The sequence below is a fragment of the Amblyraja radiata genome, chromosome 34 (genome assembly GCF_010909765.2).
Source record: "Amblyraja radiata isolate CabotCenter1 chromosome 34, sAmbRad1.1.pri, whole genome shotgun sequence".
NCBI lineage: Eukaryota > Metazoa > Chordata > Chondrichthyes > Rajiformes > Rajidae > Amblyraja > Amblyraja radiata.
In genome coordinates this window covers 11,514,230-11,523,165 of record NC_045989.1, presented here as the reverse complement: position 1 = coordinate 11,523,165, position 8,936 = coordinate 11,514,230, and the positions used below count along the sequence as shown (strand labels likewise).

The 8,936-nt window shown below is 38.0% G+C and overlaps 1 protein-coding gene across 4 annotated transcripts in view; it reads right to left on the bottom strand.

Annotated features, from left to right (window-relative positions):
• Nucleotides 1-1,301: 1,301 nt before the first annotated feature.
• kif23 (kinesin family member 23) overlaps nucleotides 1,302-8,936 on the bottom strand; it is a 50,076-nt gene continuing 42,441 nt past the window's right edge. For all 4 annotated transcript variants that reach the window (XM_033050513.1, XM_033050514.1, XM_033050516.1 and 1 more), the window contains 5 exons: nucleotides 3,594-3,827; nucleotides 3,236-3,324; nucleotides 2,761-2,836; nucleotides 2,540-2,610; nucleotides 1,302-2,111 (listed from right to left, as the gene is read on the bottom strand). In XM_033050513.1, coding sequence (XP_032906404.1) covers nucleotides 2,096-2,111; nucleotides 2,540-2,610; nucleotides 2,761-2,836; nucleotides 3,236-3,324; nucleotides 3,594-3,827 — 486 coding nt within the window. In that variant the 3' untranslated portion in view covers nucleotides 1,302-2,095. The remainder of the gene's footprint in view (nucleotides 2,112-2,539; nucleotides 2,611-2,760; nucleotides 2,837-3,235; nucleotides 3,325-3,593; nucleotides 3,828-8,936) is intronic.

Sequence of the window (8,936 nt, the reverse complement as noted above, 5' to 3'; positions counted from 1 at the left end):
CTTGAATTAGCTCGTACAGTGGGACAGGCCCATAAGAAAACTTTCCCATACACATTTGACAAATTCCACCCTATCTACATCCAAACTTAGTCCAATTGACATTAGCAAGTTACTGCCAAAGTTGGCCTTGCCCAAATTCAAAGTTTTAACTTCTGGGGCCGCCCTCATGACTAATTTTAAAGTTAATTGAAAGTAGTCGCTGGTCCCAAAACACTTGCCCATGGATACCCGTCTGAAGAAGGGTTTCGGCCCGAAACGTCGCCTATTTCCTTCGCTCCATAGATGCTGCTGCACCCGCTGAGTTTCCCCAGCAATTTTGTGTACCTTCCACCCTTGACACATGGACACTCCCAGTCTATATTGGGAAAGTTAAAATCCTCTATGACAATGTTATTATTCTTGAAGCTACCAGCAACCTCCTGGCATATTTGCTCTTCTAATTCCCATTGGCTGTTTGGGGGCCTGTAGTACACTCCCAACAAAGTGGTCCCCTTTTTTATCTCGGCTTTACCTGTATAGCCTGACTGGATCAACCATCAGTAATGTAATCTCCAAGTACTGGTGACATTCTCAACCAACAAAGCAACATCCACATCTCTTTTTCCGCTATCTCTATTACTCCTGTAGAACCTATACCCTGGAGCATCAGGTTGCCAGTCCTGCCCCTCTCCTAGCCATGTTTCCGTAACTGCTACACTAACCTATCCACACCCATCATTCTTCTTACCCATGTTGCCTTGCATCAAAACAAATGCAATTCAATCCAACAGTCCTTCCTCACTCCCTGCTGTGCTCCTGCCTGCCTATTCTGTCCACAGAACATTCTTTCATCACCTTTCACACCGATCTCCAGACTCAGTCCTGCATTGAATCCTGAATCACAGAATACAAGTGTCCTGATCTCCCTCCCCCCAGGTTCTTCCCCACCCCTGCCATCTTCACCATCGCTTTTGACACTCAACAATCTGCCTTCAGCAGAGGCCTCACACCTTTGTACACCTGCACCCACACCTTAGTGAGTTTTGGGCCAATCGTGATTGCAAGTTCTTCTTCCATACCAGTCACATTTTATTTTCTTCGAAATAAGTTCTTGATCCTCATCACCCCCCCCCCCTCCCCCCCCCCCCACCCCATGACTCTCTCTGTAGTCTCCAACGTTTCTCCGCTTGGACATCGTCCACTGGCCTTTTATTCTCTACGATCTTTTTATCCCATTTGCCTACAATTCCCGTCAAAAAAAAATTTCAAACACAAGTCTCCTGTCCAATTTGTTCAAAAATAATCAAAGACAAAACTGCATATGTTATGGCAGGAACAATTTTAATGAAAAATGAATTCACTATTTGCATTTGGGATGCTGGAAATCACTTACAAAAGTCACACTTGAGATAAAAAGATGTTATAACAAAAATCCATAGTTCAACTGTTTATAATGTACAGCAAATCCAAACAAAATTAAGTCTTATGAAAAAGTATATAGTACAAGAATACAGAGATGTTGCCGTGATGTGGACAAGCATTTATACACAAAGGGAATTGTTCTAAAGTGCATCATCTCAACTGAATAGCAGCAGCGCAGACTGAGATACCAGGATTTATCGAGGGATGGGCGATCAATGCAGAGTTTGCCTTGAACTTTATATAGCATGCATTATTCTATTTCTTTTAATAAAAAAGTAGGCCAGCAAAAGTATCACAATAGAATGATGCTGTTTAAAAGATGAAGTTCATAAAAAATGTAATTTTGTAACGGCAGCCAATCTGGAAATGCAAGTTTTCATTGATACTGATCAATTGTTCAAAATATTTCAAAACAAAAGATCATGATTATTTTACATGGGAGAGGTATAAAGCGGTATCCTCATGCAAGAGAAAAGACCCACGTAAAATAAAATGCATAATTTTAAAGATATAATGTAGGGACAACCAACTATCTAATATACATATCAGCAAGATTTACTATTGTTATAATTCAAAATGTTTTACAACAATGTTGGGATCATAAGCACCCAAATTTTGCATAGCCTCTACCCTGCAGTATTCGGTTTCCAATATTGCTCGAGGTCTCTCACAGAATGAAGTTTATACACAGCATTTACGGTTTTCTGCGCCTATATATATAAAAAAAGAAAACCATTAAGATGCAGCTTGTTCAAGACATTACACAGTGAACACGGTTTCTGCGTGTGTGCGCGTGAGTGTATCCTACTATTATTTTGGGGAACTACAATTTTTTATCCAAGTCATTCTGCCAATTCCACCTCGGATTGATAGTATGCGTCCTATTGCCTTTGCAGGCTTTGACCATTCCTTGCACAGAGGTGTGCAAGGTCCTCAGCTAAATACACAATGGTCATTCTGCAGACATCCAAAAGGACTACAACTAAACCCAATGTGATAGTTTATTGATCATTTCAAACCGGAGTTACATTTCAGAAGCCACTTAAACAATTTGGACTAGGGACAACTAAATATTTGATGCCAAGGCAACATTAATAAAATGGACTATATAAAAGGTAAAGCTGAAAAGGAGACATACTTTGGTTGAGCATGATGCTGATATCCAGGTCCAAAGTTGCTGCCTGCCTTCATTTCCACAGCAACAGAACACTGAAAACAAAAATTACAACAGTTTATAGCAGTGTTAGTTTTCTTTTTCACAATAGCACTGCACAGAGTCTGACCATGAAAAGAGCAATAGAAACATTTGAGAACATTTGCACTATTCCGTTTAATCGTGTGTTGATATTCAGCATTTACCCTTGTTTCTACATCTGTCCACTCAGATTCTGTGGTATCATCTCGAGGTGGAGCAATTGGAGAAGATCTACGTTTCCTGTTAGAGATAAAAACAGCAAGTCAAAACCAAAGACAAATAGGACATTTTCTGTTTTCACTGCATTTTTAACAAAGGGGCTTCAAATGTTTAAACTACCAGAAATTTGTTTTCTGAGATATGCAGTGGCAAGTACAATGGGCAATGCATGTATTTATAGTACTTTGTACTAAGTTACATATTTATGCACTGAAATTGCAACGGCATCATAAACTGCTCCCACGATTCATAAGTTTTGGACTGCTCTCATATATTGCTCATTCCAGAGTTATTAAAATAAGAGTAATTTTGTATCATCTTGTTCACAACTAAATCTTACATGCAAGTTCATGTTGAAAGCTCAAAATTAAAACAAAACATTTTTGCAGCTTGATAATGTAATCTTCTCACAATACACACCTTGGACCAACAGGGGACTCTTGCTTTAGTTTCTCCACATCTGTGAACTGGACACATTGGCCACCACCCCTTGTCTTGAACACTTCTCCCTAGAAATGAAAACAAAAAAATGAAAGACACCATCAAGACTAATTTCACTTATTACAAAAAAACTCTTAAAAGGCATGCTTTATAGTTTAAGAAAGATGAACCCAAAATAATTTTGATTATTAACACTAGAACAAATATCACTTTCACTGTCAAATTTGTTTGAAGCATATACTATAAAGATTATCATACGTGGCTTGTCTAAGTACCAGGCTACATAATTATAAACGTTAACTTTTACTGGTTGGTTTCTCTCGATATAGGTCATTACCTTAATGAGCTTGGTTTGAATTTCCCCATCTGATGCAAGCTCCTGATGTGTCAAAATGTACTTGTCACATTTAGCCAGAGCTTTTTCATTTGGCACTGCCACTGTGATGGCATTGGGAATGTGTGGCTGGAGGACAGTGTCTATTTCGACGTTACCAATTGGCTTATGGTCTACCCATCGTTCCCCACCCGCTGAGCGCGACCTTCGGTGGCGTAGACGAACAGGTGGTGCATTCTAAGCAGATTGAAAAAGTAATCAACAGAAATTGTAATCAGAGATTCCCAATTAGAGGACCCCTTACAGAACAGAATTGATTGAGCAAAAATAATTCAAAAGGAAAAAATGTTTAATTAGCAAAACTATTTTCTTCCCAATCACACTGGTCTTGATGGAATGAACAAAATTCCACATTTTGATGTAAAACCACAGCTTTGCTAGAAAACAACTCTGCCATGTTCCAGTAATTTTTTTAGATGCATGGCAACTGATTAAAATGTTTTAACCATTGTTTTCAAATTTTAATTGCAAATTACACAGTAAAATATCCACATAAAGTTAGCAAATTTAGAATGCCCCAAATCATTAAAAAAAAATTAACGTAGGTTTTCAAGCTGATTATGTTAATACCACACTGCAGGTTAGCAAAGGACCCTTAACAGATATGAAAACCAAGCCACCAACCACCAAAAGCAGAGTAGGACTAAAGCAAAATCATGCAACCACATGAAAGAGTAGTTCTCGGGAGAGGAACAACATTAGAAGACCATAAGACATTTAGTACATGCACACAGCATCTGTTACCCACTTTACTTTCCCAAATGCACCTAGCCCAATATCAGTGCATTTTATATAGAAAAATATGCACATCTTCAAATTGTTAGAGGAATAATGTTTAGTTAAAGAGCAAATTTAAAGCAGATTGGGTTAGCAGTCATCATGCCAGGAATCATGCTCTTCACATTCAATTGCCAAATTCCCTTTCTGTTAAGTGCAAGTATTTGCTTTCAGACAAAAAGAAAAAAAATGGAAAAGGAGGAAAATAGATTTTTTCTCTCTTTCTGGCATTCACCGTAAACAAACATTAAGAGGATAACGAAGCCAATTCACACAAATTCAACAAGTGGTCCTTAAAAGTACAACTTCCATTTCCCAACGTTAATATATTTCTATTTAATTTTATTGTTCACACCACTGCACTAACTTGAAGCAATTATCTGTCAGCATTATTCAGAACATTAAATATTATACACATATAAACACACACCCACCTCAGTTTAGCCCACGTTAGATTTTATAACACATAATCAAAGTTACCAGTTAAATACATCAATGCAAATATGCACATGACTGAATTATTTTTGGACAGATATGCAAGTAACTCACTTCTATCAGCAAAATTTAAATGCTTAAGCCTGTAAATACAAACTTATAGCCACACATCTTAAGCACCATACTGAAAATGGTTTAAAATCACTAGAATTTCTGCTCTGAAAAAAAAAAATGCACTAAACACACAATAATGGAGAAAGGATTACAAGTATAGCTAAGTATTCTTTGTTGATCAAGTCTTCTTTTTCACCCAAAAGGCAAATGCCCGAGGTGGAATTTTGGACAATAAGCAGCAGTCAATACAATGGTAGCTATACAGCAGAGACTAGGCCGGTTCTTATCTGACATATTTCACTCATTTTCAAATAGGTAGGAATGAGCATTAGACAGCAAATGAGGGAATGGAACTCCAGAGCTGATCTTCCTAGGTCAAGCAATAAGGACCATTTTCAGTTGCTGGAACACCTGTTAAGGAGCATAGACTAAGTATCAAATTTGCCACCTTTTTCTATGCATGGTAGAGAAATGCATTTCACAATTACTAAATGAGAATAATTGAATGGGGGAAACCATCCTATTGTGTTGAACAGATTATATTCTTTTAAAATTAGGACATGTCATGGTTTCATTGAAAACAACATTGAGCAAAAACACATCCACCTGATAAAGCCTTTAACTTCCAATTGCAACTAAATACAGAACAGTATGCGATTAAAATAAATATCCATGATACAGCCAGGATATCAAACAGCACTATTTTTTTTTTATACCACTTCCACTGAAACTTCCTTATTTTGTCTAAAACAGCCATATTGCTCTTCCCCAAGGATGGAAGAATCTAACTCAACATTCCAACAATATCAATCATAACACCAGGTGTTTAAGATCATGAGAGGAATAGATGGGGAGAGGTGGGGGGGAAGAAAGGATTTAATATATTTTTTTAGAACACAAAGGATGGGAGGAAAATGGAATGAGCTATCAAAGGTGGAAATTGAAGCAGGTACTATCATAGCATTTAAGAAACATTTACATAGGATAGGTTTAGAGGGATAGGAGCCAAATGCAGGTGCAACTCGTGTAGTTGGGGCATGTTGGTCATCGTGGACAAGTTAGACCGAAGGACCTATTTCCACGCTGTATGACTACAAAATTGTTCTTTACTGGCATTCACGCATGAAATATACACTACAGCATTGCAATACACAAAATCAAACCATTTCTTAAGTATCTTAAAATGTGTGGTATACAAAAATTGCAAAGCAGCAAAACATTATCTACATTATGCGCAGAAGCTGGAATTGATTCAGAACGGATGTAGATTTGTCAGAGACAGATGCTGCAAATATCAGCTGAATGTAACCAGGTACCAGGTATCTTTAATGCAATGGCTGAAAATAAAAGCAAAGCTAATTTCAAGCACAACAAACAATGAGAGACTGTTGCGGCCTTGAATTTAGTGCACTTCGGAGCATTTGTTCGTTGTACAGGTGAAGTACAACTGTGAATCTGATAATTATAGCAATTAAAGCTGCAACAAAATGCAAGAATGAAAAGAGCAGCAGCACATTGCTTGCAGTTTCACCAAAGATGCAGGTATTCTCCGTGAAACTCTTGTGCTTTGCACATTAAACAGATTCTAAACTTGCTAACTTACCATTCTTGGCTGTACACGCACTGATCTTATAAATTGTATGCATCCCGCATAAAGAGCTTGTTATCACAAGATCTTGCAGATACAACTGTAAGTTCACTTCTCCCTTAATTTCTATACTAAAGTATATGCCTGCTTCAGGATGCTACACAGGTACCTATAATTACACAGTAAAGATCCATAAGGAAGCTTGCCTGAGCATAAGTGCAGGTCCCAGATGCAGACAAGTTATGGGAGAGAGAAGGAAGACAGGTAGCTTTCTGTTTAATCATTTCATTTCTCAGGAGGTTGACATATTTCAACCCTCCAACTGGCCCTGAAGGTAATAACAAACTGCTACAGTCTATGTTTTAAGAAAATCCACAATGCTCTGTGTTTAGCCTCAACAACAAAGTAATAACAATCTATTTCTAGGTCAGGATAGCGTGTTACTTGGAGGAAATTTTTTAGTGGTGGTATTCTGGGAGGGAAAGTTTGGGGATTGAAGGCAATAACGGTGCCAATCAAGTGGCTATTTTGTTTTGAAAATCATTGAGGTATGAGTGCTGTTCTCATCTAGCCAAATGAAAAGTTCCCCATCACACTTCCAATACATGCCATGTACAAGGCAGATAGAGGAAATCAGCTATTCACTTCAGCACAGGCATTCAATTCACAAATTGTCATCATCATGTGATTAACCCTTTAGGGTATTATCTTGTACTTACAAATCTACTTTTCACCATAACAAGTAGCATGCCACTCTTTACCCTTGCGGGGTTAACTGTACAGAAAACTCATACTGCGTTTCGCCCAGCTTTTAAGATGTGCAAGATTTAGCCAAATTAAATATTCTTCAGGAAGGCATCACTTTTGTAAATTGACGAATGTCTGTACATTAAGCTGCTACTTATGTAACTGATATGGATGAGTTACCAGTTAATTGTGAGTCCCAGAATGTTCATGCTAGCTAGCTTGGTAGGTGAATCAGAGATAGTAATGCTTTGGAATGTCAAGAGTTGGGGGGGGGGGGGGGGGGGGGGGTTGCAATTACATACTCTTTCTTTCTGAAGATGTTAATTTCATATTTAGCACGTGCCTGGTGCTGACCATTTATTCGTCCATGTTTAAATATAGTCTAGGTCAAGCTGCCTGCAGACATGGACTGCTTTATTTTCATAGAGTTCCAAATGGAATCATTAACAAGCACCCTCACCTCCTTAAATGGTTTGATATAGAAGGGTTTGAGTAGCAGCTGACACTGTCTAGTATACAGCCCTGAGGAACTCCCGCAGATGCGATGATTGACAAAAAACAATGATCTTCCCGTATACATGATATAATGGGAGCAATGGGAGCTTTCACTTGTCTTCTATAGGTCAACACAGTTATATTATGAATATTGGCTGATGAAATAGGAGTAACAGGATTACCATTTTTATCAGAAAAGAAAGTAGTGCACTGACATTTTCAAATGAAGTTTGAAATTGGACTTTTCCTGAAAATGGATTGATTACCCTTACAAAGGGATGGCCAGGCCCTATAGTTTTTAACATTCCATATATTTATGGTCAACTTGGATTAGTTTACTGTATCCATTTAGAACCTGTAAAATGTTAAATTTATCAATGCATTCTATGTTCCCTATTATATAGAACAAATTTAGAGTGTCCCAAATATAAAGAAACTATTTTGATAGGCAAGCACCAAGAAACAAGCCATTTGGCCAGAGTTCACACTGACCACCAAATGGCTATTTTATTATCTGCACATTCCCAACCTTCCCAGATTCTACCACTCACCCACACACTGGAGGGCAATTTATGGTAACTAATTAACCTACAGATTTGAGACTAGAGGTGGGTCACACGGGGAGAACACAAAAACTCCACATAGACAGCACCAGGGGTCAGGATTGAATGCAACTCAACTGGATCTGCAAGGTAGTAATTCTATCAGCTGCATGACCCGAGTGGAACAAGACTTGACAAGTAAAAAAGTGTGCGCAAATGACAAGATATTTAGTCAGCATTAGCCAACTATGCAAACATGTGGGTTTGAAGGCTATATGGAACTGCCGAGTGCATTTTCGACATGCGCTTTTGCTCTCAACACTTTCACCTGATCATCTGCTACTTAATGTTCCCAATAATACATTTTCAAGACTGAAACCCCTAGACCAACAAGTGCAAGCAAGCAAGCAAGCAGACAACTCTTTCTGGAAAGAAACCACACTGGCAGAGAGTGGCAAGATAAAATAATAAATATACATTTGTAGAATGTATATTCAGGTTAACAGGTTTACAACCATGAAAAACAATAGTCAATTATAAATAAGCATCAATAAATTTATATAGAAGTTGACTAAATACACTTTTTAA